The sequence below is a fragment of the Coniophora puteana genome, assembly GCF_000271625.1.
Source record: "Coniophora puteana RWD-64-598 SS2 unplaced genomic scaffold CONPUscaffold_6, whole genome shotgun sequence".
Taxonomy (NCBI): Eukaryota; Fungi; Basidiomycota; class Agaricomycetes; order Boletales; family Coniophoraceae; genus Coniophora; species Coniophora puteana.
In genome coordinates this window covers 792350-817663 of record NW_006913058.1, presented here as the reverse complement: position 1 = coordinate 817663, position 25314 = coordinate 792350, and the positions used below count along the sequence as shown (strand labels likewise).

Genomic DNA, 25314 nt, shown 5'->3' with positions numbered 1-25314 from the left:
TCCAGCGCGGACCCCGCGTCGTGCATGGCGTGCATGGGCGGCATGATGAGCGCGGGCGCGTCTATGACGGGCATGTCCCCCGCCGCGTCGTCGTCCTGCTCCGCGTGCATGATGGGCGCGTGCTCCATGGCCGCTGGCAACTCCTCTTCCTCGGGCATGGGCTCGGGCATGGCTTCCGGTCAGATGGGCGCGGGCTCCAACGCGACGTCGTCTTCGTCGGGCATGATGGCTGGTGGCATGGCGGGCGGCATGGAGTCGTCGTGCCAGGCGTGCATGGCTGCGGGCGCGAGCATGGGCATGTCTTCGTCCAACTCTAGCAGCGCTGGGTGCTCCGCTGGTGCGGGCTCCAACTCGACGTCGACCAGTGGTTCCGGCTCCGGCAAAGACAAGGGCAGCAAGGGCAAGGATAAGGGCAAGGACAAGATGGGCGCCGCTGGACAGATGGGCGCTGGTGCTGGTCAGATGGCTGGCAACAGCACTTCTTCGACCGGTGCCAGTGGTCAGATGGCTGGCAACAGCACCTCTTCGGCCGGTGCTGGTGCTGGACAGGGCCAGATGGGCGGTGATAGTGGCAAGAAGATGAGTGGCGGGATGATGGGCGCTGGCGCTGGCGGCCAGATGGCCGGCGGCGACTCGAAGTCGGGCAAGGACAAGGGCAGCAAGAACAGCGGACAGATGGCGGGTGGCATGGCGGGCAGCAACAGCACGTCTGGTGCTGCTGGCGCGGCCGGCAGTAACAGCACGATGGGTGCGACGGGCGAGGCTGGTGGCAACAGCACTTCGGGCGGCTCAGGCTCCTCTGCGCAGCCCGCCGCAGCTGCTGGCGAGGTGCGCGTCGCGACCTTTGCCGACCGTGTGCGCCGTTCGCGCGCGCACATGCTTCACTGAGCGTTTTCCAGAGTCGGTTTGAGTTGACTTACCGTATACCTGCTTATTGGACGCTTGTCGCTGTTTCGGGTTTCTTGACTGTGTACATGTACTATGCTTCGTTCTACTTGTCGTCGCTAGGTTGATACTTTGAAATGGACTTCGTTCTCCGAGAATTGGTAGCGCATTGTTGAGATGATGATCCAACAACTAAGACGGAAGCAAATTGCGTTGTGACGTATGTATGTCGAGCCAGGCAGCCGGCGCTTGTTCACCTCAACGTGCCTTACAGCGTTGGTGCACGTGTCTTGGCCGTCTATCTCCATCGCACCCATGAAGTGCAGTGCTGAGTTTCGGAGAGCCTGAGAGTGTCCTGCTCAACGTTTGATGCGTCTCATCAGAGCTGAACGCTTTTTACAAATCCTTTTTATTTTCTGAACTGAACTGCCCGTGCCTTGCGCGCTAAATCTCTCCCACTTTGGCAGGATGGATCCCATGTATCCTAGCCAACGTTGCTTTGTCCATATGCATATCTCGGTGCTTCAACACCGAGCACGTTTCCTTCTTCCGGTCTCGTCTTCGCTAACATGGTTCAGCGATGTCATCGCCGATGTCAATACACCTTCCGAACACGGCCCGGGGTGTTTCAACAGGATCACACCCATCGTGATGAGCAACAGCATCAGAGGCAATGACACAGCTCGCAACTCGGGTGTTCTCGATGTATGTTGGACCACCAATTCAAAGAAGCCCGAGCCACGACTTCGAGAACCCCACGACTCTTGTCCTCTCCATTGGTGAGATCGCTGACCTAAGATAACACCGCTGCCTCCGCTGTTCATTCTATCCCGGCTTCTGGTCTATATATGCGCACGCTGTTTCACTCCATGTCTCACTCACTAGTTCGCTCTTCATTCCCTCCCATGACCCTCGACGCCCTCCCCATCGAGCTCCTGCACAAAGTCATTGCCTTTCTGGACATCGACGATGTGCTCACCTTACGCCAGGTGCGTAGCATGCCTCCCGCTCCATGCTAACTTTACTTAGTTTGCTTCATTGTCTAGGTCTCTCCATACTTGGACGCCTCAACCTACGACAACAGATCATGGAAGAGAATCTACAGCTCCAGCCGCTTCCCTCGACCCCCTCTCCCCTCCGCAGACCACAGCAGAGACACCCTCGAACGCATTCTGCGCCAGAGCAGCGCCGTGCACCGAAACATGATCGTCGCACCCAAACTTAGCTCAACACGCGCCATCCAAGTGTCCGGCGACAGATCGCCACTCTTGCTCGGCGGACGATGGCTGCTCACCCGCTCGCCGAAACAAATTCTTTGTCGTGACCTGGACGCATCGCCCGCCGCAGAAGGAGATCGGTTTCCGCCATCTGTCATATATCAACCAGAGAACGGGAGCGTGGGCGCGTTCACCTGCGCGGAGGTCACAGGATATGATGGGAAACACCACGCGTTCATCGTGTTCATCGAGAGAACCACTAGCCTTTCGTGAGATGTCCTTCTCTTTTAGCTGTGTGCCTTGCGACTTATGCTGCTATAGCGTGGTGGTGCTGCAGATGCAGGGCGGCTGCAACGCCAGTCTGCATCGACCGTACTTCAAAGAGATATACCGTCGACAAGGGCCCTCGCGCTTCGTCACCACTGAATGGGACCCGCCATCAGTCGTCGAAGCGATCATTAGTCCTTCAGCTTTGCTCATCACATGGTCGAGCAGCCGGTACCGTTACGTCATCCTCGACATCGACACCTCGCAAGAAGTGCGGAGGTCTCCCGAAGGCGTTGTCGTGCCACCTCAGCTGGACAACATTGAGGTACGAGCTCGGCATGCGTTCATGCCCCGTGGTTTGCTACTACTAACCCGACACCGCCTTGGGCAGGATCATCCTCAGGTCGACGCATGCGTGCCCCCAGAGTGCTTCTCGCAGAGCTACAGTCTTACGAGTTCGCATCTCCTCGTCGTACGGACGTACACCGAAACGACCGCGTCCGAGGGCCGATCAGAGAAGACGCGGATCGATGCGACGCCCTTGGCTGCTCTCATCGGCGCCGAGAGGACTCCTCCGTCCGCATCGTTCGGTGTAGTCGACGGCACGTTGCGGAACCTGCGGCTCTTGCGTGACTCTGCCGTAGATCTTGAGACTGGGATGTCCAGCGTCTTCGTGCTGGCTTCTCGCGAGAACGAATCTCGGCTTCCCGACTCGCCGCCGACGCTAGTTGCTGCTCGTCTTCTTATTCCCTCGGCTGCGTCTACAGCGCCGATCAGCATACAGCTGATAGAGATCGAGGGCATGAGCGACTTTACCTCTAGCAGTCTGGTCGTCCCTCCATCTGTGAACGGCTCGACACGCATCCTGTACAGCGACGAAGGAACTCCGTGGCATCCCAAGTTCGAGGTTGGTGCCCTGGCCGTCGTTCACGATGAGGATACTGGCGCAGTCAGATGCACAGCGAACACTGTAGCTTCTTCTGTGCGGTTCTTTGGCGGCCTCGAGGCTGAGAACAAGAGATGGAGTCTTGTCGATGCGGATCCGATTCGGGGTAGAGTGTGCTTCGTCGAGGATGAACTGAACCGGAGAGCACGAAGGAATAGCATCATCAGCATGGTTCACATATGTGACTTTGTAGAAATATCTAGCCCGATGTATACCTAGCAGCCATTGTAGCATACGACTTGTCTTGTTCGAACCACAGAGACTTTGCAGATCACGGGTGTGAGAGTGAAAGCCCCTATCTTGACTTGTGCCAAAACGGTGCTGACATCGGCAATTTCCGGTCACAAAATTTCTGGCCAGCTGCTCGTGCCGGGGACAGACAGGGAGGCGCCGGCAACAGGACCGTTGTACACTAACCTTTAGTTTGAAAGGTTCTCAAAAGTTACCAAGATGGTAACGCACGCACTCTTCGAGTCGGCGTCGGGGTACGCTATATTCAAGGTCAAGCTCCATGAAGATATCGGGACGAACACGCAGGCGATGCAGGACAGCATCGACGACCTCTCCAAGTTCGCCAAAATGGTCACTCTTGTCAGCTTTTCGCCTTTCAAGAGCGCAGCAGACGCTTTGGAGAACATCAATGATGTGTCGGAAGGTGCGTCTATCCTAGTGATCTCATACAGGAGTATCGCTGAGCTCGATGCTTGCAGGTTTGATCACCGAGCACCTGCGATCCATCCTCGAGCTCAACCTGTCCAAATCCCAGAAGGCTTCAAAGATCAGCCTCGCTGTCTTCGACTCTGGCCTTGCCTCTAACATCAAGGACACCCTGAACATCGGCTGCGACACCTCTGAGATCTCGCAAACCATCATCCGCGGTATCCGCCAGCACGCCGCCAAGCTGCTCACCGGCCTCGAGGCGAACGACCTCTCCAAGGCGCAGCTCGGGCTCGGGCACAGCTACTCCCGCGCGAAGCTGAAGTTCAACGTGAACCGCGTCGACAACATGATCATCCAGGCCTCGGCGCTGCTCGACCAGCTCGACAAGGACGTGAACCTGTTCGCGATGCGCGTGCGCGAGTGGTACGGCTACCACTTCCCCGAGCTCGCGAAGCTCGTCGCGGACAACTACGCGTACGCGCGCGTCGCGCTCTTCGTCGGGGACAAGGACACGCTCGACGAGGCTCGGCTCCCCGACCTCGCGCGCATCCTCGAGGACGACGCGACCGCCGCGCAGAACGTGCTCGACGCCGCGCGCGGGTCGATGGGCAGCGCGCTCTCGGACGTGGACATGCTGAACATCTCGGCGTTCGCGCAGCGCGTGATCAGCATCGCGGACTACCGCCGCTCGCTCGTCGCGTATCTGAGCGAGAAGATGAACCAGGTGGCGCCGAGCTTGACGGCGCTGCTCGGGGAGCGCATCGGCGCGCGGCTTATTAGCCATGCGGGGAGCTTGACGAACTTGAGCAAGTATCCCGCGAGCACGGTGCAGATTCTCGGGGCGGAGAAGGCGCTGTTCCGCGCGCTGAAGACGAAGGGTAATACGCCAAAGGTATGTTTTCGAGAATTATGTACTGCTTTTTATACTTATCATATTATTCCAGTATGGCCTGCTTTACCACTCGTCATTCATCGGCCGTGCCGGACCCAAGCACAAGGGCCGGATATCACGATTCCTCGCCAACAAGTGCTCCATTGCCTCGCGTATCGACTGCTACACTGGTAAGAAATGTGCAACTCATAATACTTTTATTTTTTCTAATTATCACCACAGACAACCCTACCCCCAAGTTCGGTGTCGCCCTCCGCGAGCAGGTCGAGGAGCGCCTCACCTTCTTCGAGACCGGTGCGCCACCATCAAAGAACGCAGATGCGATCCGCAAGGTCCTGGACAGCCTCGACCTCGAGGATGACGATGAGGAGGACGAGGATGCCGAGCCCGCGTTGCCGCTGATCGAGGCTGAGCCCCCGAAGAAGAAGGGCAAGAAGGATAAGAAGGAGAAAAAGGATAAGAAGCGGAAGGCGGACGAGATGGAGGTGGATGAGGACGAGGAGACCGAGAGCGAGCCGGTGAAGAAGGTGAAGCTGTCGAAGGAGGAGAAGAAGGCGCTGAAGAAGGCGGCGAAGAAGGAGGCGAAGAAGGTCGCAAAGGAGGCTGAGGACGCGGGTGATGGCGAGGTGAGTAGTCTTGACGTTGCTTTTATTTGTTGTGGTGCTGATGCTCTATCAGTCGAAAAAGGAGAAGAAAAAGAAGGAGAAGAAGCAAAAGGACAAGTCATGAGGCGATCGTCTACGTGTCTATGTTTTTTATGTATGCTCCTGTCTTACTGCTTCTCATGCTTATTTGCTTCCCGAACATCTGTAAACTTTAACATGTTCAACATGCTTCCATGATGAGATTAGTGGAAGGTAACGAATAGCAAAACACTTGCTTGTGACTGGTGGAGCCAGACCTCAGGACCAATCACCGTTCTCCTCGAACTGGGATCATCGAATCAAACTTATCGTTTTCGGGCGGGCAGCACCATAGCCGAGATTCAGCAATGGGCGCAGTAGCCCGTGGTCGAGGTGCAGTCTGGTGTAGTCGAGAAGGGACAAGACAGCAATCATCCCTAAACTCCTTTCATGTCATCCCATTTCCGAACTGACATGGCCATGGAACACCTATAGAGCTGTTCGACCAGTCTGTAATAGCAGACGAGAAATTTATTAATCGCGGATTCTCCACGCCCTGGGGACAGCCTGGGACAACGACAACGCACTTGGAAATTGAAATCGCATGTCACCGACTAAAACTTACCCCGCCTCGGGTATTAGGATGTGTAAGCTGTCAAGCACGTTTTCGACATCTCAGTTGCGGATCCTTGCTGATCGTTTCTTTCTCCCCAACCGCGGCGACGCGACAGGGCCCCGCAACCTCGTCAGCGTGGTTACGTGGTAAATCTGACAATGTCTACGAAGCGCGAAACTCAGATACAAGGGTTGTCGGCTAGGTCGGGTTATGTAGGTCGAAGGCAGTCGGTCGAGGATATGCGGACGTCAGGGCAGGTCAGGGCGCTTGCTATGCAGTGCCTTACACATACTGTGTGCTGGCAATCTCTGGCAGTATAGCTTAGGCCTGCTTAGGCTCTCATAGGCTGGCGTGTGCGGATCATTGACACTGATGTTGGCTTTAGTGTGACGCAATCACCGAGGTAAAAACTCTGCAGATCTCCATGTGGCTTCGTAGAGATTTTTGGGTTTGCGAGCTGTCCGGAGAGTAGGTTATTGGTGAGCAGCGCGGCTCTTTGATGACCTGGTCAAAACCAGTGGTTAGTAGTATGAGGATCGCATAGATTAGAGCAGAGGCGGTGCGGGGGACGCATGCATATCTCAGGGATATCTCGACTCCTCGGCGCAGCCCGAAGCTGATTCTGGAGTTGAAGGACTGAAAGTCCGAATGGATTTGGCGAAGATGGTGTCCGAACCTGCAGGGGAAGGTGGAAGGATCGCGTCCAACTAGTCTTCTAGCTAGTACGTAGTCCTACTTATCACGTGAGGATGTGTGGGTACAAATATTCGCGAGCTTTGCCTCGGGGGCTCTTTGATTCTAAAGTCCATCACTGATTTCTTGCTTGCGCATGTGCTCCTGCCGTGCCGCGCCCTTGGGCCTGGAAACAATGTCAAATGTCCAAGGGATCTTTGTTTATGCGGATCGAATAAACAGGGATTTCAATGGGACGGGCGACTGCCATAACCATCAGGACCCCCGAATGCCCCTATTGAAGTCCGAGGTTGACCCACGACCCCAGCCCAACCCAGCCCCGGGTTTTTCTTCGTCTGGGTGCCCCCCAGACCCCGGGTATCCTACCCTGGACATAGGCCTAAGGCCAATCCAAACCCCGGGTTCTACCCTGGACATCAGAAGCCCAAATTTGGGATCTGTGAAGGCCAAAATCGCATTTTTCGCCCTAGGAGCGCAAGCAGAGGCGAGTATTACTTTACTGACACGACATATACTACTAATTTAATGTTTTCGAAATCTGACAAAATATGGGTTCGAACCCGAGACCTCGCGAAAATAATTACACGATGGAACAATTATACCGTTGCACCACAGTGGCTTACTCGATGTTGCCCCGTTGCTGTATATGACTAGCTACCTCGAGTTCACTGGTACCCCCTGCTTTTACCCAACTTCGCGGGCAATTGCTATGCCTATGGTCGCTATAGGTCAATGATTAGGAATATTCTTGTGTTTGTATGGCTATAGACAATCTGAGAAATCTGTTTTACTGCTATTTTCTAAACCATCTTCTGCCTGGTGCTGAGAAAATATATTGAAAATCTATAACAGTTGCGCGGGTTAGGTATCATTTAAGGCACTGGATCGTGGGATATAACCCTAAATGTTGATAAATGGTTCAATTCTACTCAGATTAGGAAGACTTCATCTCAAACCCTTAAATCTACCCTGATAACAAGGAAAAGGTCTTGAGTATTTGTCCGATCCTTCCCTGAATATGGAAACTTTAGGGTCCTCGTATGGATTATACCGACCCCAGCCCCGGGTTCTACCCCTGACATCGGCCTACGAGGCCTGCCCGCCCCGGGTTTTACCCTCGACATCTGGCCCAAAACTTGGACCAAACCCTGGGTCCTACCCCGGAGGTCGGGCGCTGACGCGCCCTCAAACCCCGGGTCCCAACCCTGGACTTCCATAGGGGCATTCAGGGGTCCTCTGCCATACGAGCCAGGACATGCCCCGAGAAAAATGGCGAGGTACGGTATAAGTGACAGCGAGTGAACATCCCGACTCGGAACGCCCAACGAATCTGAAGTTTGTGAAGACTCGAAGGTCAGGACAAGGTCAGGAGGGCAAATTTGAACTGCATCCAGTTGGCGGCGCATACATGTCTACTTCATGGTGCAGGAACAATAGATTGACAATAGAAGACATGGTTCCGATGGAGCCACACTACGCCTCTACGAATGAAGTGACTTGACTGAGTGAGCACGTTCCACTCCAATCTACATCGGTTTCTCACCGATTGTGACGGTGGGCTGAATATAGAGGCATACAATAGGTGTCCACTTCGTTGCAGTGCTGTTCCTTCTTATATGGTCAAATTAGACTTTCTGGTTGCACTTTCTGAATCTCACAAAGCTGGGCTGAAGAAAATCACGCGGTGGGCAGCTCAAATTCAACGAGCATACGTCAAACATGTCATCCTGAAGGAGAACGAGTTGAAAGGTAATGTCACTTCTCGAAACTTTCCGAGATGCCCAAGTTGATTGCTCGATCAGTAGTCCGCAGCATCTTTGAATGATGTTGACATGTTCATGGGGCTGCTGTAAAATGCTTTTGGCTACCGCGAGGGTTCAATCCGCCAACGTATGGAGCACTAGGTAAGTCGGCGTTTGCCCCGATTCTAGCAGTTCCGATGTTTGATCCATTATCTTCATTTTCGACCCCACAAGCATGGAAGCGTGATGATGAGCCCGGCGTTGGCTCCATCGTACTGTGTCGGCAAACTCTAATCATTCTCGATCGGGGCTTGTTGTTTTCCTATTTTCAGTAGCGCCTTAACATAAACACCATCTCGCTTCTTGTGAAGGCCCGACCTGAAGCTGTCAGAGAACGTCAGAAAACGACAGCAGGCGACAACTATGTAGAAAAGCTTCTCTGTCGCTTGGGGAGGGCATTGGGGTCCGGCAGGGCCGGTAACCGGTCTGACGTCGCACAAAGATCTACGGACTCGGGATGGCCTCGGCCAAGGGTAACTTGTCTGGCTGCTCTCGAATTTCCAGGTGGACAATGTTCTGATGCCCCGAAATCTTGAGGAGGCGCGCTTACAAGGCCATTGCCAGGTTACAGCTGGTTACAGACTCTATCAGCCGGCGACCGATCCATGATAGGGACCACGTATTTCGGTACCCAGCCTGCGAACCCCAATCGGGAGCCGGAGCGCTTCATATGCTCCGCTAACAGATTAGGAAACTGTCATACACGCGTGGCTCGCTTACGGTGCGGAGGCAAGTGGGCGAGTCGCGTCCCTGGCTCCTCAATTCCGGATCGTGATAACAACCACAGATGGCTACTGGCGCCCAGGGGCTTAATATATACGCGACCAGGTGGGGTGCTCCGGACCTACTTCAAGTTTTCTGGGACCACGACTGTTGCTTCAGCCCGACCCCCCTACACTTCTGTCGCACTGCAGTAGGTCGTGTTCCCAAAATCCGCGTCGGGGGCACACTGTCGACGTTCTTGGCTGCTTATCTCGAGTCCGCGACGCCTCCCCACACCGAACGCTGTGCAGGTCCTTCGGCCTTCGGTGTACACCGTCCTTCCGTCCAAGCCCTCAGCAAGCATCCTTTATTAGTTCGCGAGTCGTAACTTTTCCGCTCTTTACTGCCCCATCGCTCTCGTTCCTCGACGCGACAATCATGACGGACATTCTTGTGGGCATCAAGTTTGACAATACGTTAGGCGCCCTGTTCGTCGGCTTCGCTGCGTCTGCCGTGTACGTGACCTGTCATCGACGTCGAGATGTTGACTCACCTAGGTTTCGCTCTCAGAGGCTTCGGTATCTTCACAACACAGGTAGCTGCTTTAAGTGGGTCATTTTGAGTTCTGGCTGACAGTGTCACAGGTGTGGACATACTACGGGAAATACCCTGGAGACAAGCTCGCATATAAGCTTCTCGTGCGTTTCAACATTCTCGCTGTCTGCGCAGCCCACTAAGCGTATCATTAACTGCAGGTACTTGCTCTATGGTACGTCAAGTTTTTGCGATCGCGTGATGGATGGGTTCTAACCAGCACTCTATTAGGTTGTTGGAGGCTGGCCATCAAGCCTTAGTAGGGCATACAGTGTACTATTACAGCGTAAGGTACGTTGACGTTCTCTCACAGCAGTCGATTGAGTTGTTGATGCACTTTCTTGACGTTGACAGCAACTACTTGAATCCAGTTCCACTGCTCCTGGGTAAGCCTGCATGGTATGTGGACATCTATGCCAAACCTTGCATTATCCTCACTCCATGGTTACAGGAGCTTGGTCGTAAGTCTTCCCATGCAACGCTTCAAAGAAGCCTGATCTTTATTGTCAATTTCCTTTTCAAGATTCAGCTCGCCGTCGGTGTAAGTACAGGGTCCAGACTTTCAGGGCATCCAGGAGGCTAACGACAGCTCGCCAGGCATTGGTCGGCACTGTTGTGAAAGTGTAGGTGCTTCCATTGTGTTCAAGGAGATCACCGGCTGATACGGGCGGTCCCAGAGCGTTTTGTGTCAGAGTCTGGCGCTGTAAGTATCCACAACACAACGCACACGAGCGGCATTATCCTCACCCCGAATCTAGTCAGCTACCGCAATTGGCCCCTTACGATCTTTTTGGTGCGTGTTCCTACGTTCAAGCGGAGATCACGGGCCTAATGTGTTGGACAACAGCTCTTCCTGACGCTGGCACAAATGGGTGGGTTTGTCCGCTCCTCGGACATAGATTTCACCAACCAATGGATCCTCTCCTCGACCGCTTATTATAGGCCTTGCCGTCAGTAAGTCATCCGCCGCTGAATTTCTTGTTTGCGGTTCTGACGGCCCGGTTACTATAGCTTTTACCGTTGAAGCGTACTTGCCTGTTTCCTTTTCGGCGCCACGGCGTCGCATACATCTTGCTTACTACTGCTACACTCTTCCAGATTCAATATCCCGTCCTTGGAAAAGCTCACCGATATTAGGGTAAATGATAGTCCACTGTTTCCGATCACCCATTCTGATGGTAGTCCACCTCAGGTCGTGGGGAGCGTTGATCTGGGGCTCGCAGTCGCCAACGATGTGTGCATCGCGGCGGCGCTTTGCTACTATCTGCAGAGTATGCGCAGGGCACATACGCGCTCTACGTGTGTTCTATTCCACTCAAGTCAATGAAGCAACCTACTAATATTGATGGAATGAAGTGCGGACAGTCTTATCAACAGGCTAACTCTGTATGCCGTCAACACTGGCATCCTTACAAGGTGTGGGAAGGGCGTTAGACTTCGGTCTATTATTATGGCTAATCTCCTTGATTATTTCAGCGCTTGCAGTCTTACCACTCTGGTGCTCGTGAGTGTGTTTCATCCTTGTGGATTGGGGTTGTTTCTGACGTTTGAGCGTGATCGCAGTACAATTTGATGCCCCAAAACTTCATCTTCATCGGATTCTATTTCGTGCTGAGCAAGTGTGAGTATCGGGTCCGAGTGTGATCACGCGCATATGCTAACGGCAGCCTCCAGTGTATGGCATATCTTTCCTAGCAACGTGAGTATTACTCAAAAGGCATACGTGGCACGGAGGCTGATTCCGTCTTCGTGGGTCCGTGTGGCGGAACAGGATGAACACACGCCAGATCATCCGCGGCCGCGGCACTGACAGGCAGGGTGGCAAGACGACGTCATTTCGCATGGTGGGCCAGGAGAATACGCTTGGGCTTCCGATGCAGCTCCCCGAATATGAGACGACTGCATCGAAGGTACGTCCGCTGGCTTAAACTATGATGACGTCAGCTTACCAGTAGACTCTTTGAACAGTATTCTGACACTGGTTCCCCCACAAAGGTGAAGGTTACTAGCCATATAGTTCGGACAGAGTCACTGATTTCGAAGAAACAACCCAAAGTCGGCCATGCAGATCGAAGTTGGCGTTAAGACCGATGTTGTAGTAAGTGGCGGTTGTGGCTCTGCACATTTTGAGCTGAAGCTGACGGGAACCGGCGTTCGCAGCATCACTACGGCGATGCTTGGTAATTCCGTCGTGGATATTATCCACTTACTTGAGGACCCAACTCAGCACAGATTCGCGCAAACATCGTCCCTGGACTCCGCCATTCAAGTCATTGCTTTCAACTCCCTATTGTACAAGTTCGCTGTCTTTCTCCGGTTCCAGCCCATCTGCTCCCCTTTGTTGTCTGTTACCTAAGTAACTTATCTAGTCGCATCTGTATTCCTCAGTCTGCTGGCAGTGGCAGCAGACCTCACGCTCAACCCGCTTCCTTCACATCGAATCATCCGCTCTTTACTCGGCTAAACTGATTCGCTTCTTCGATGTTTCTTTTCTCTGTTTTCCTTATGCTCGTCGGGCTGCTCCTTCGTTTCAAGCTGTCTATGGGCTGAACCAGATTCTTTGCTTGTTGCACCACCACCATCATTTGTATAGTAATTCTTGAACGGCAATGTATTAGACTTTCATTGATCCTCTGAACTCATTGGCACTTCTGGCTTCCGACTGTGAGCTGAGTCCAAGCCGCGATCTTCAGGCATGATCGCCCAATTTGGCTCCGTCATTGGGCGGCGCGATGTCACGGTAGCGGCCTCGTCTCGGTCAAGCCCGACACGCGACATGCGTGGGAAGCTGTGAATGACGTCGAGCACGGTCTGACCAGCCTGGAGGCTGGAGCACGCTTTGGCACCTTCTGGCACGCTGTCCTGCGGTACTCCATTGTGTAGCAGGTGGCCGCCTAGAGAATTTGCCGCGCTTGCCCAGGCACCTCGTCATTCTTCGTTCTTCTATTCTGCATCTCCTCGATTCTCATCCAATCCTGTCTGAGCCAACTCACCGAGAGCGGTCCTCTGCATATTGGCCAAGTCACGGGTACTCCAAGGACGCGTGAACGCGTGAAACATCGCAGTCATAGGACCTCAACTTCGATACCAACGCACAAGTAGTCGGTCGAGGCCTAGACGAGCAGGATGGGTATAAACAAGCCTCAAACGACCATGGGTCCCCTCGACGGCTTGCCTTCCTTCCACGAGAAGTCCGACGCGCCCTCCAGACATCCCAATAGCACCATGCCGCCCTTCGGTGACAAGCCAGACGCGACCACTCGTCCGCGCAAGCCATCATGGATGTTACTCGCCCTGTTCTCTATGCTATGTGTCCTGGCTTCGCCTGTCAGGCCGTTCTCGTGGACGTTTGCACCCTCCGAGGGTGCGTTAACCTCGAGCGTTGATGTCCGCGCGGAAGACGCATCGTCGAACACGACCTTGTTCGACAGTGGAAGGACGACCGACGTGCAGTGGGACGGATATAGCTTGTGGCTCAAGGGACAGAGGGTGTTCATCAAGTATGTATGCTGTTTCCATTGGCGCGTCCGAAGCTAACCTAGATCCACTCACTAGCTCTGGAGAGTTTCACACCTTCCGTCTGCCTGTTCCCGACCTCTGGCGTGACATACTCCATAAGTTCAAGGCGGCAGGGTTCAACACCATCAGCGTTTACACGCACATGGCCCTGCTGAACCCGGCTCCTGGTGTCCTTGACTTCGATGACTGGCGTGCCATCCAGCCCCTGTATGACATAGCGAAGGAAGTAGGCATCTTCGTCATCTTGCGTCCTGGTACGTCAAATGTGTTGAATGAATAAGACGAGTATGACTAACAACTACACCTGAAGGTCCCTACATCAATGCCGAAACAACGGCAGGTGGTATCGCACATTGGCTCACCTCGACGGTCAATGGTACACTCCGCACCAACGAGACGGACTGGTACGATTCGTGGCAGGACTATATGCATGGTATAGTCAACAACACCGTCGGGTACCAGATCAACGAAGGTGGACCGGTCATTGGTACGATTCCTTCCCTTACAATAAACGGATGCTCTCTTACTACGAAACTGCTCAACAGCTGTTCAAGTTGGTGAGTGCGTTCTTGAAAATCCCATCATATCATACTCATAAATCCCTAGATAATGAATATTCTCAAAGCCCTGACCCTCGTGCTGAATACTTCGTGCAACTTGAGGCCTTTTTCAACTCGACCGGTATCGTTGTTCCTCTGACGGGGAATGACGCGGGAATGGGATACAATTTTGCCACCGGAACCGTGAGTTTATGTTCAGCCGAAAATTTCTTGCTTCTAACGTTTGCTCTCAGGGTGCCGTCGAGATTTATGGGTATGAAAGGATCATAGCTGACATCGTATGAAGCTAATATTTTTCTAGCTTGGACAATTATCCTCAGTTCTTTGACTGCTCAAACCCTGAGAAATGGAACCCTGTAATTGAATATCATACCTATCACGAAGGTATTTCCTGAGCTGAAAGTGCCTTACAAAGAGACTTAAGAATTCGCCAGATCTCAACCCGTGGCAACCCTATTACTTCCCTGAGGTTTGTTTTAGGTTTGATAAAATGGTGACTCCGCCTCAACGTTTTGCAGTTCCAAGGTGGTGCTTTCGATGCATGGGGTCCCTCTTCTCCTGGTATGTTAGAAAACTTCTGTTTTATTTATTGCCTCACTGAAAGAAACGCCTTACTAGGTTACGATAACTGCCGTGTCCTGACCGGTGCTGATTTCGAAAACGTTTTCTACTTGGACGTTTGGGCGGCAAATGCCAAGATGATCAGCTATTATATGCTTTACGGGTAAATATTTAATTTATTGAAACGACTAAGGCAGGGCTAAGAAATGCGTAGCGGAACATCATGGGGAGGCCTTCCTTTCCCCGGAGTCTACAGTAAGTACGTTTATTGTGGAAGAGAATCATTACTGATCGTCTATCCAGCGTCCTATGACTACGGTAGTGCCGTCGCAGAAAACCGAGTGTTGTCGTACAAGTATCCTGAGCTCAAGCGTCAGGGCTTGTTCTTGCGCAGCTCTCCCGATTTTTACAAGACGGACTGGGTTGGCAATAGCACCGCCGGTGCTGTCACTGTCTCCAACCCGGATGCCTACGTGACTTACCTCCGTAACCCCGATAGTTCGGCTTCGTTCTACATTGCTAGGCAGAACGATTCCACCTCAACGTGAGCTCTGATCCATGACTCACTTTCTATTGAACCTTTCTCATGATTGCTGCCTACCTAGCGATACGACGGCTTTCAAGCTCAATGTCACCACCTCTACCGGTGCTCTCGAGGTTCCTCAGGTAGCCTCCAACATCACTCTATCCGGTCGCCAGTCCAAGATCATCTTCACGGACTATACCTTCGGTACCTCGTCCAAGATCCTGTGGTCCACTGCTCAGATCATGTATGCTGGTCGCATCGGAGACAGGGATGTCGTTCTCCTCTACGGTGACTCTGATCAAGAGCATGAGACCGCTGTCTTTTTCACCGGCACGCCATACATGCAAGCGAACTCGAGCGACGTTACTACTACGTCTGCTTCGGGGAGCAACGCGACTGTCGTCAACTTCCTTCCAGGCGTCCAGGGTCTCATCACTGTTTACGACTCCACCGAGCAGCTCGTGTTATTCGCGGACACTGTCACAGCAGGAGACTTCTGGTCGCCCGATGTCCCCTCTAGCGACAGCTCCGATGCTTTCGGTGCCTACTGGCAATTCGGAACGAACACGTCCGTCCTTGTCGGCGGCCCCTACCTTGTCCGCAACGCTACTATCGACGGCTCGACGCTCGCATTGTTCGGTGACCTGAATGACACTGTCAGCCTGACTGTCATCACGCCGCCCTCTGTCAACACCATCACTTGGAACGGTGCTCAGCTCTCTGTGGACTCTTCGGCGACGAGCAGTCTGACACACGTCGGTGGCTTCGTCGGCCAGCTGTCGCTCTCCTCGAGCGCCTCGGGCATCAGTGTTCCGCAATTGTCGGGCTGGAAATACGCAGACAGTTTGCCCGAGATCCAGAGCAACTTCTCCGATGCCAGTTGGACGCTCGCGAACCACACGACGACGGTCATTCCCTTCCCACCTTACTATGGCGATGGCCGTATCCTGTACGGGTGTGACTACGGATAGTAAGTTTATTTTTTCTGCGTTCCTGGGGATCAAGAGGATGCTGATGGTGATTGACTATGTTTAGCTGCGAGAACATCAATCTCTGGCGCGGCCACTTCAATGCCTCGCAGGACACGCAGTCGATGAACCTGTCCATCAACGGCGGAGAAGGTGAGCATCTCCAAATAGCCTTTGCGTTCTAATCATTACTTACAACAAATTGCCTTTTTTCTCAGCGTTCGCTGCCAGCGTCTGGATTAACGATGTATTCTTGAGCACCTCTTACGGCAAGTGAGTGATGATCTACCTGTAATTTTTTCTTGGATAATTTTAACGATGCTATCATAGTTCCACGAATAACCAAAACTCCATTGTCGAGACGGACCAGAAGTTCAACTTCCCTGAAGGCTCCCTCAACATTGGAGACGACAATGTCGTCACTGTTGTTCAGGTACGAAATTATCGCGCGGTGGGCACGTAAATTCTGACGCCGATATCAGGACAACATGGGCCTGGACGAATCTGGATGTATGTGGAATTGCTGTTATTCCCAAGGTCCATGGTGCTGATAGCAGATGTAGCCACCGGCAACGAAGAAAAATCGCCTCGCGGTATCCGTGGCTTCGTCCTTAACACTGGTGAATTCGGTGACTGGTACGTCCAGGGCAAGATCGGAGGTTACACCAAGTACGCGAAACTCGTCTCCTCTCACTGGTGTCCCGACTTAAGCGGAATTACAGCTATCCCGACAAAGTACGCGGCCTGCTCAACGAGGGCGGCCTCTATGGTGAGCGCGCCGGCTGGCACCTGCCAGGCTTCGACACGTCCTCTTGGGAGTCGCGCGACCTCTCGCAAGGTCTTCCCAACAGCACTGCTGGCGTGGGCTTCTTCGTCATGACTTTCGACCTGAACATTCCTGCCGGATACGACGTGCCCATCTCTTTCAATTTCGAGAATGAGCTTGGTCAGGCATACCGCGCAAGGCTGTTCGTCAATGGATGGATGATGGGTCAGCGGGTGGCCAACCTTGGGTGCGTTGTGGAATGTCTACTTTGACGTTTGATTAGAAGACTCACGGCTGCGGTTTTAGACCTCAATACCAGTTCCCCGTGCACCAAGGCATTCTCAACTACAGCGGCACCAAGTGAGTGCATAGGCTCGATCGTTTTTTTGCACCAGTTGACGATACTTCTTCAGCACTGTTGCCGTCGCCCTCTGGGCCATGGAGTCTTCCGCCGTCACGCCGACGCTCAACCTCACTATTCAAGGCGTATATGAGGGTGGTGTCGGTAACATCGCGCTCAACAACCCTGCCTGGTCTGCCACAGGCAGAGAGACGAGCGCATAAAGGGACTGCTCTTGACATTTTTTCCTTGCTGTGACATTTGTTGAACATTTGCAAATCCTTGTATAAATCTTGTACTTCCGAAATATACTGCGTTGCATCTCAAAAAGTAATTTCCCGCCCCTTCTTCATTCGAAGGCAATGCTGAAACCGGTTTCAATCTCCACCCCCACCTATGAGAACGAAATGGCTGAACGAGTGTGACATGTGCACAGCCAGACACGTGTCAAGCGTGATACTGCTGAAGATTGAAGTAACGTCACGTTGTGTCACACAGTTGACCCGATGCGCGAATTTCCCAATAGCCTTTCGTTGACTTTCATCGTGACGTCTCCAGGTTTACGCATGTTCAGCACACACTCGTGGTGAGCCATCTCCCTGGAGCGTATTCTTTGCGGATCATGCAACAATGAGAAACTTGCGATCATCCGCAGTCTGTCTTACGTCTTTCTCAGCAAATGTAAGGAAGCTCAGGTCACAATTGTACAGCACCACAGGTATTGGTGCGTCGCACAAGGATGTTTACCGGCGTTGCTTGTGCCCAAGTCATTGTCTCCGACGATCTCCTTGTGCTCTCCCATTGCTGGTTCTCTTGACCAAAAAGGAGCTCCGAGTCAAGTGTCAGTGCGAGCACGATCCTGGGGACACAGTTGATGGTTCAAGCGATGCATGCCGTTCTTTGGCTTGATCGGTGCATGGCAAGCGTGTGTAGGAGCTACAGCACCCTGAAGGACGTTAGGAGCCGCCTCAGGAAACCATCGCTGATCGTTATCGACTCATAGGACGCAGCTCAGCGCTCCGCACGGAGTTACCCATCTTCAAGGCGCTGTGAAAGCTGAACGTTCCGGCGTCTACCCTTCACGGCTTCTGTTCTTCATGACCCTCACGTTATAACCTCTGAGCGTTTGGGCTTATTTGTCTGGCCTATTACATTTCCTCATCAGAGAAGCCTACGCGATCTTGGGGCTTGACTCTCCTCCCAATTTAACGGGCTGTGTTCACGGGCTCCTCGGTCTATAAACATACCAAAGAGGTAACCCCAGCATCTAAGAAAGGATGCCCTATGCACTAGGTGGATGGTACTTTAATGATAAGTCCACATCTATGGGCTCCCCCCTTCTCGTGCGCGAGGGCATGAGGATGTTCAGACAGGCGGCTCTTAGCGCTAAAATCCGGTGCATCAGACTTCCCGGTGTCCTCGAGTCTTCCGCATGTTCGCTAGACGACCATAAAGTACGTGAAATTGATCTTTGCCGTGATGTAATAAGCGCAAATGTACACAGCTGCCATGTGTCCTTTACGGCAATAAAACTGGGATCTGGGATGTCCAAAGTACGTCCACCGCCTTCCCCGCCATGACTTGTCGCTTTCCCGACCTCTGCCATCACTATAGGTAAGTGCAATGGTGATAGCCTGCTCATTCAGCTTGAAGCATTAACCGAACTTTCAGCTATGGATCATCCTCCGGCTCCTTCCAGCGTTCTGTGAAGATATCGAGTAGGCCTCCGTTGTCTCGAAAACAACACATCGACTCACCGCATGTTATCTTCTCAGACGTCGTTGCCCACCATCTGCCTGAAGTCTCGCACTTCTTTCATCTCTCTCACGACTTCGAACTGAGAATTCAAGTTGGGCGAAGTATAAGGAAGTTAACTGAACAGCTTCGAATCGGGGATTATGTTTGGAGTGACCCCCAATACTTGTGAGTTTCATGTTATTGGCCTTCGTCTTGCCGCTTATGTGATTCAGTTCCGACGTATATGAAGATGCCGGCCTTGATCTACAGTTTTGGTCCAGCAACGGGCACTACTACGGAGGTTGGAAGTGCACGTTGCGCTCGCTTGTTGACCACACCCTCAAGTGCGACGACTCACCATGCGAAGAACATGGGACTCGGACATGGCAGGCGATCATTCGCCGACCGCTTGCAGGTGCCTCTTTCTACCGGCAAGTGGGGGCTGACGTTGAGTTTACGCTCTCCGTTACGACACCCATGTCTGGAAAGCTTGCCAGAACCTCATCGATATTATCTTTGCATTCTAAGAAAGAAGTATTCGCCGCATCCGACCTGACTTCAAATGCGTATGAAACCGACGTACCCCATCTTGGGGCTCACCTAGCCGTTGACATAGCGGTCAGCAACTTAAAACAAGTCGCCAAGGAGTTTTCGCAGGTTACCCAATCTAATATTCTGGCCGCATTGAAGTCACTTCTCATCAAGGTTGAGGCGCTCTCCCGGCTAGTGGAACCTTTTGCTCAAGTACGTCATTTCTCGGTTCGTCAATGATATTTTTGAGGCTGATTGATTCTATTTAGATTCACATATCCACGAAGCTCGCGTTTTACACTCTGAAGGGCGCGGTCGGGGTACGCATACTACTCGCGTCTGTATTGTGTTGACTGATTCCATTGCAGGTCATTTTAGCCCAAATGGATCGCGATTCGAGAATGGTCAGCCTAATCGACACGATAGCCGACGTGTACAATCTTATTCTCGATCGTCCATTCTTCAATGTTGCCTCCGTCGAAGCCGTTGTTAAGGATCTGGCGACCCAGACATTGGAGTGTAGCCACTTCATCCTAGAGTATTTTAGGCAGAGCTTCGGTGAGCCACCATGCCTGATCGGAACTAATCACTCCCTCTCAGTCTAACTACGATCTAAGGCGAGCGCCAGTGGCGTTATCTGGCCTCAAACATAGACCGAGCCATTGCAGGATATGAGCAGAGCTTCAGGGGACTCGGGGAAAGGCTAAAGACTCGGGTTGAGTTCGCTACCGCTAAGACGGTGGTACGCACTCTGGGTCGGGTCGAGGACGTCGGTTAGTCCTCAGGCTACTAAGATGCCTATGACATGAGACTGATGTTGCGGTAGCCATGAACATTGACCTGAACGATATGCCGTACGCCAGTGACGCACGTTACGACAGGTCACATGTCGACTTTTCTTCCTGCGATGCCATGGTATTGCAGAAAATATGCCAATGGGTAAACTCGTCCAATGGCTCGGAGGAGAGCGTACTCTTGCTGACAGGACTCGGCTCCCCTCCCGAGGCCACCCTATCCCACACAGTGGCCCATTTCTTTGACTACTTCGAGCGTCTCGGGTCATCGTTCTTCTTCGGAAACACAGTAGAAACCAAATACATGTTCACGACCATTGCCCGCGATCTCGCTGACCTCGACGACGGGCTGCGAGCTACGCTCTACCGTATTATCAAGCGCCGACGCTGCGTAAGGCGGACCTCGTCTATCCTGGAGCAGTTTCAGGAGTTCGTGGTACCGTGCTTCCCACCTCCAAGTCCCGCATCATGCGTCAACGTGGGGCCTATCCTCATTGTGTTGGATCGCCTAGACCAATGCAGCGTGATTGGTAGCAAGCAAAGGCAAGCCATTCTGACCATCTTGGCCAAGGAGGTCCCGAAATTATCTTCAAATGTAAAATTCTTGGTCACGTCGAGTCGAGACGAGGACATCATTCAAGCTCTTCGAAATCAACCTCATGTTAGGGAGATGTATGTATAGGTCGCAGCGAGCTCTCGTTCCCTCATACACGTCCATTATCGCCTGGACTCTTTCTGCTTATGTGCATCAATATGTGTTAACTAGTCCCTACTTACGTCAACTTGTACTTCACACAATGTTCACTGTACAACTCCAATTACGATTCATACCTTGTAAACTGTGGCAATATCAATTACGACCTCTCAATGGTATCGTCGATGAAAGTTTCAAGTCTGAAAGCTCACTGTCCCCCAAGACTACGATCGTGATGGACGCAGGTTGAGCTCTACTGGCGCAACCGTATCTATCCCAGCCGGTATACCTTCTTCGTCTTTCCTGCTGCGACTAGCATCCGTCCCCCATGACTCATCTCCACTGGCAGCCGACCATGCAGTGCCGCGCTCTGTCCTACGCGCAAACTGAATGGGCTCTGTGAAACACAGCTCCCCTTTGTGCGTCCAAGCGCGACCCATTGTAACTCGCAGGATGATCAGCTGGGGAGTGAGTGCCTATGTATACACCGTTTAGCTCGAGCATGATCATCAAGGATGCCGACGCACCATGAAGGCAGCCCACAGCTGGCTGAGCGTATACTCGAATCCGGATCTCCTGGCATACAATACGATGAACGCGATTCCGGCTGCGGCCGCCGGCGACGCGCTCTCGATGAGCATGGTGGCGATTCCCGTGTATGGTTGCTGCCCTGCGGCAGCTCCACCCCGGTATGTGGGCACGCTCGCAAATGCGTCGCGCATACGGATGTCCATTAGGAGGAGGAGGCGCAAGGCGATGAGAAGCGTGACGAGGACGTTGAAGGAGACGGTGAGCGCGATGTAGTGTACACCGATCTCCGCGGGCACCCCGGTGTAGATGTTCGCGGCGAGGGCAGATTCGATGAATGAAGCGATGCCAAGGCCTGTATCGAGTTGTGTAAGCCATTCACAAGCGATGGCACGGACAGCCACGAACCTGTCGCCGCAAGAAAGACCAAGGCGGGCAAGAGAGAGATCAAGACGACCGAGTTCCATATGATAAAGCAACGATAGAGCTAAGCAATCCTTCAGTAGCTTGACATATGAATACCTCATTGAACTTACCAGAAAGAGATTGACGAGTACGTCAGTGAACACGACCGCCGCTCCGTTCAGCGTAGCGGCCCAGGAAGCCGCATGAGCCGCCAGGTACGCTGCTGGGCCACCTGGGTAATTCGGGTTCTCTACCAACATCTGTTGCCATTCAAATGATTTTGTCACAATAACTATCGTCACCGCGAGCAGCACCAGCCCTCCATATGCGACGTAGATAATTTGTTCTCGCGTCCGCCGCGGATCCTGGACAATGTAATACAGTGACCGGAGGAACATGTTCGCTTGTGTGCCTGTTGGGTCCAATTGAGCTGTTGTTCATCGTGTAAGGCAGGACGCACCGTAGACGATGGAGGTCATCACAACGCCGATGTAGAACGAACGCTCGAACACAAGCTCCGCGCTAGCCATAGCGAATAATCTGTCTCGTCTGGGCTGAAGCAGCCGACGCAGTTTGAGATGAGGGGGTCGTCTGGGAAGAATGGAAAGCAAAAGCCTTGCACGAAGGCATCATCTCTTCCTGATAAACCCATCGCTAAGCGCTAAGCTGCCGAACGCACACAGCCCTACACAGCCGAAGCTCTCTTCCCCATGGTGCGACCGCAGGAACGAGCTAAGTGCGAAAGATATAGGCAGTGGGTGGACCATCATTGGACGATTTTTATTATTAGGGACAAGACACGCCGCGCTACGCTCCGGCACTTTCTATCGACGTTAGCAATATTAATGGCTCGAGCTCACACCGCTACAGCATATCACAATTTTCCCGAGGGCTTAGCTGAGGACAAAAACGCACCATAGATAATTGTACGTATCACCAACAAAGTGTCGTTCTACCACGTTCGGGATTTGTTCGGGATAAGCATCGCAGGCCAAGCTCAAAAAGGAAAACCCCATATCAAAACGTCAAACAAATGTCAACAAAAGCCTACCATAATTTTGAAGATACGAGTTATTGCATTAGCGTCCGACGTCCAATCGTTGGTCGATATGCGACCAACGGGTGCCTTTTCTTGTGGCCTGGGATAATCATACATGCGGAACCTCCCCTCCCCAGGGCTCATTAACATTACAAACCATGCTGAGTAAGTTACGAAGTAGTAAGCAGGTGTACGGTACGGAAACGGGTACACTATAGACAGATGAGCAGGAGAACAAGGCCAGAAGCGGGTACAAGTACACAGTAGGGTATGCAAAATGGCGAGAAGAATGTTCCATTGAGGGGTCTGACGATGCAAGACAGTGTCAATTGGGCCAATGGGGAGTCGGATGCTCGCTAAAGGAGCAGCATGAACCGGACGATCGTAAGGTTTGAGTTCGGTGACATGAACAACAGTGTATAGCGATGCTGAGAGCGAGGATTGCGTCAAGGTGCTTGACAGCGTCTAGGCTCGATCGTATGCCAAAAGAGCAACAAGCAACCGCTGGTGCTGACGAATGTCCCGCCTGAGCTCCTTCCTCTGTTCCTGCTTGCGAAGACGCATCCCGTAGTCCGCGAACGCCTGCTTAATCTGCATGGCTTTGTTGCGCTGATCGGCAGCCACCAGCTGGGGCTGCTGTAGTCGATCGATTAGGTCGTCCAACGCGCTGTCGACGTCCAGCAAGGGACTATCCGGAGGTGAGAGGGGAGTTCTCTTCGCGTTATGGCGCGAGACGTTGCTTTTGGCAGCGTCCTTGTGCTTCTGGACGACAAGCTTGACCGTTCTCAGCTTCTTACCCGATGTTCGGATGTCCTCCTTAAGGGAGGTGTGTTTCTTCGGCGCCACCTTGAGCGCAGGCTTCAGTATAGGCCTGAGTTTCGGCCCCGGAGTCGAGTCGAGCGCAGCTCCAGCCGTGGGACTAGAAGGCGTTGACAGCTTTCTTGCGGGCGGAAGCTTGATGGTCAGGGGCTCAGTCTGAGCTTCTGATGGTGTCGGCAGAATAAATCGGATCCGCTTCACCCGAGGGGTAACCTGAAAACATAGGAAAGTACGTCAATGACGCCCGAGGCAGCTCTACACGACAACGTACCTCGTCTTCGTCGGCTCCACGTGTATCTTCATCGTCATCTCGAGAAAGTTTGCGTTTTCGTGGCGCGGGAGGTGGGGTCGGAGCACGACGTCGCGGGGGAGTTTTGAGTGTCGACTGGGGCGCATGGGAATGAGAGGGGCAAGGTGGTGCAGTGGGACTTCTAAAATGAGCAGACGATTCCTCGTTCCCTTCGTCTTCGTCAGGGTTGGTCTTGGGTCTAGGAGAAGCAAGCCGGACTTTTGAGCAGCTAGGCTTCCCGACAACAATGGGAACTTTGACGCGAGAGTGATTTGTAGGTGTAGTCGTAGCCGTAGGGGCGGATGACGCGTCGGTGAGTGGCGTAGCCTGTATCTATGGTCAATTCTCGATCACTGTGTGGCACACGACTGATGCACGTACCAAGAGCGCAGAATCAATGGCCTTGTTCATTGAGGAAGATACGTTCTTCCCGTTAATGGACAGAGAAACGAAGCCATTTGTCAGCGTCTCCAAGTCATTAACTACTGCAGTGGGGGTTGTGGTGGACGACGATGACTCGAGGTCGTCCTCGTCGACATCCGAACCCGAGTCCAGAGTGTTGGACTCTATATCTATGATCTAGAATGCAGATTGGTTGAGAAAAGACCAGTGGCACGCGTCTCAGATGGAGTACTCACCGGGACTGAGTCCCGCCAACACGCAAACGCGTCATCAGAGACAGGCCTGAGCCTGCCATCTCGCAGCTTCTTGCTAGCGTCCTTCATGGTTGAAGAACGCATTCTCGCTTCGGGGGTGTACAGACAATCGTGGTGGTGAAGAGAAAAGATGAGGGATGGTGGACACAGCAGGTCCAAGGGTGCGGGTGCGCGCTAGGGCTGGTCCAAGCCCGCCACAGGTACCGGCGGCGTCACGAAGGGGAGCGGGCGTCGGAGATGGTTTCTAGAATGTGAGATCGCCATGTGGCAAGGTGACTGATTCCCTGCGAGATGCTTATGAAATGCTCTGCAGTTGCCAAGTTGTGGGCGCGTCGGTGTCCAGGCGATTGTTCCTGCTTGCTCGAAAGAGAGGACAATAGCAACAAGACCCCCAAAAACGTATTTTGCGTCGCGTATTTGCAAAGAACAAAAGGACCCCCGAATATCAGTACTGAGGCATGGTGCCGACCCCTCCGAAAATGTCCGTATAAAGGGTGTCAAAACCCAGACTCCAAACCAGTCGGTCAGACGGGATGACGCGGCGCCGGAGTTGCCTTTTTTGGAACTTGTTCCAAGGTCATTCGTCTGACCGACTGGCAACACTTGCCCGTTTTAGATTTTCCCACCCGCCAAAAAGCGGCGATTTGGGGGTCACTTGGCAGATGGGAAAATCTTCGGCAGGGCA

At 53.0% G+C, this 25314-nt stretch overlaps 7 protein-coding genes across 7 annotated transcripts; 5 read left to right on the top strand and 2 right to left on the bottom strand.

The window, feature by feature from the left end:
• Positions 1-1484: 1484 nt before the first annotated feature.
• On the top strand, positions 1485-3582 carry CONPUDRAFT_165364 (uncharacterized protein). The gene is made up of 4 exons (XM_007770373.1): positions 1485-1874; positions 1932-2371; positions 2424-2694; positions 2761-3582. Exons 1-4 carry the CDS (start codon positions 1734-1736, stop codon positions 3532-3534), a joined length of 1626 nt encoding a protein of 541 aa, XP_007768563.1. The 5' UTR covers positions 1485-1733; the 3' UTR covers positions 3535-3582.
• A 125-nt stretch (positions 3583-3707) lies between these two features.
• Positions 3708-5669, top strand: CONPUDRAFT_104353 (Nop-domain-containing protein). Its single transcript, XM_007770372.1, has 5 exons — positions 3708-3970; positions 4026-4867; positions 4920-5037; positions 5090-5493; positions 5546-5669. Exons 1-5 carry the CDS (start codon positions 3766-3768, stop codon positions 5594-5596), a joined length of 1620 nt encoding a protein of 539 aa, XP_007768562.1. The 5' UTR covers positions 3708-3765; the 3' UTR covers positions 5597-5669.
• Positions 5670-9470: 3801 nt separating this feature from the next.
• On the top strand, positions 9471-12528 carry CONPUDRAFT_82187 (uncharacterized protein). Its single transcript, XM_007770371.1, has 24 exons — positions 9471-9818; positions 9874-9898; positions 9948-10001; positions 10059-10072; positions 10129-10188; positions 10252-10296; positions 10349-10358; positions 10421-10438; positions 10495-10520; positions 10575-10600; positions 10656-10690; positions 10745-10769; positions 10840-10851; positions 10909-10924; positions 10996-11035; positions 11090-11196; positions 11254-11313; positions 11374-11401; positions 11461-11518; positions 11572-11596; positions 11669-11807; positions 11866-11892; positions 11954-11995; positions 12058-12528. Exons 1-24 carry the CDS (start codon positions 9742-9744, stop codon positions 12079-12081), a joined length of 993 nt encoding a protein of 330 aa, XP_007768561.1. The 5' UTR covers positions 9471-9741; the 3' UTR covers positions 12082-12528.
• Positions 12529-13200: 672 nt separating this feature from the next.
• CONPUDRAFT_55898 (glycoside hydrolase family 35 protein) lies at positions 13201-17361 on the top strand (the record flags this gene model as incomplete). Its single annotated transcript, XM_007770041.1, has 20 exons — positions 13201-13397; positions 13453-13670; positions 13727-13903; positions 14023-14159; positions 14210-14229; positions 14278-14360; positions 14411-14445; positions 14495-14537; positions 14595-14700; positions 14752-14792; positions 14841-15081; positions 15143-16033; positions 16099-16184; positions 16250-16304; positions 16362-16464; positions 16514-16541; positions 16595-16700; positions 16754-17044; positions 17104-17157; positions 17211-17361. 20 exons carry the CDS (start codon positions 13201-13203, stop codon positions 17359-17361), a joined length of 3063 nt encoding a protein of 1020 aa, XP_007768231.1.
• Positions 17362-18713: 1352 nt separating this feature from the next.
• CONPUDRAFT_165362 (uncharacterized protein) lies at positions 18714-20968 on the top strand (the record flags this gene model as incomplete). The annotated part of the gene is made up of 8 exons (XM_007770370.1): positions 18714-18751; positions 18809-18855; positions 18913-19060; positions 19108-19618; positions 19675-19725; positions 19774-19963; positions 20023-20178; positions 20232-20968. 8 exons carry the CDS (start codon positions 18714-18716, stop codon positions 20879-20881), a joined length of 1791 nt encoding a protein of 596 aa, XP_007768560.1. The 3' UTR covers positions 20882-20968.
• On the bottom strand, positions 20967-22538 carry CONPUDRAFT_137219 (uncharacterized protein). Its single transcript, XM_007770369.1, has 5 exons — positions 22287-22538; positions 21958-22238; positions 21830-21908; positions 21421-21776; positions 20967-21369 (listed from the first exon to the last, which is right to left on the bottom strand). The coding sequence occupies exons 1-5, from the start codon at positions 22354-22356 to the stop codon at positions 21118-21120; spliced, it is 1038 nt and encodes a 345-aa protein (XP_007768559.1). The 5' UTR covers positions 22357-22538; the 3' UTR covers positions 20967-21117.
• A 525-nt stretch (positions 22539-23063) lies between these two features.
• CONPUDRAFT_137218 (uncharacterized protein) lies at positions 23064-24857 on the bottom strand. Its single transcript, XM_007770368.1, has 4 exons — positions 24612-24857; positions 24355-24552; positions 23956-24300; positions 23064-23897 (listed from the first exon to the last, which is right to left on the bottom strand). The coding sequence occupies exons 1-4, from the start codon at positions 24711-24713 to the stop codon at positions 23331-23333; spliced, it is 1212 nt and encodes a 403-aa protein (XP_007768558.1). The 5' UTR covers positions 24714-24857; the 3' UTR covers positions 23064-23330.
• Between the last annotated feature and the right edge of the window lie 457 nt (positions 24858-25314).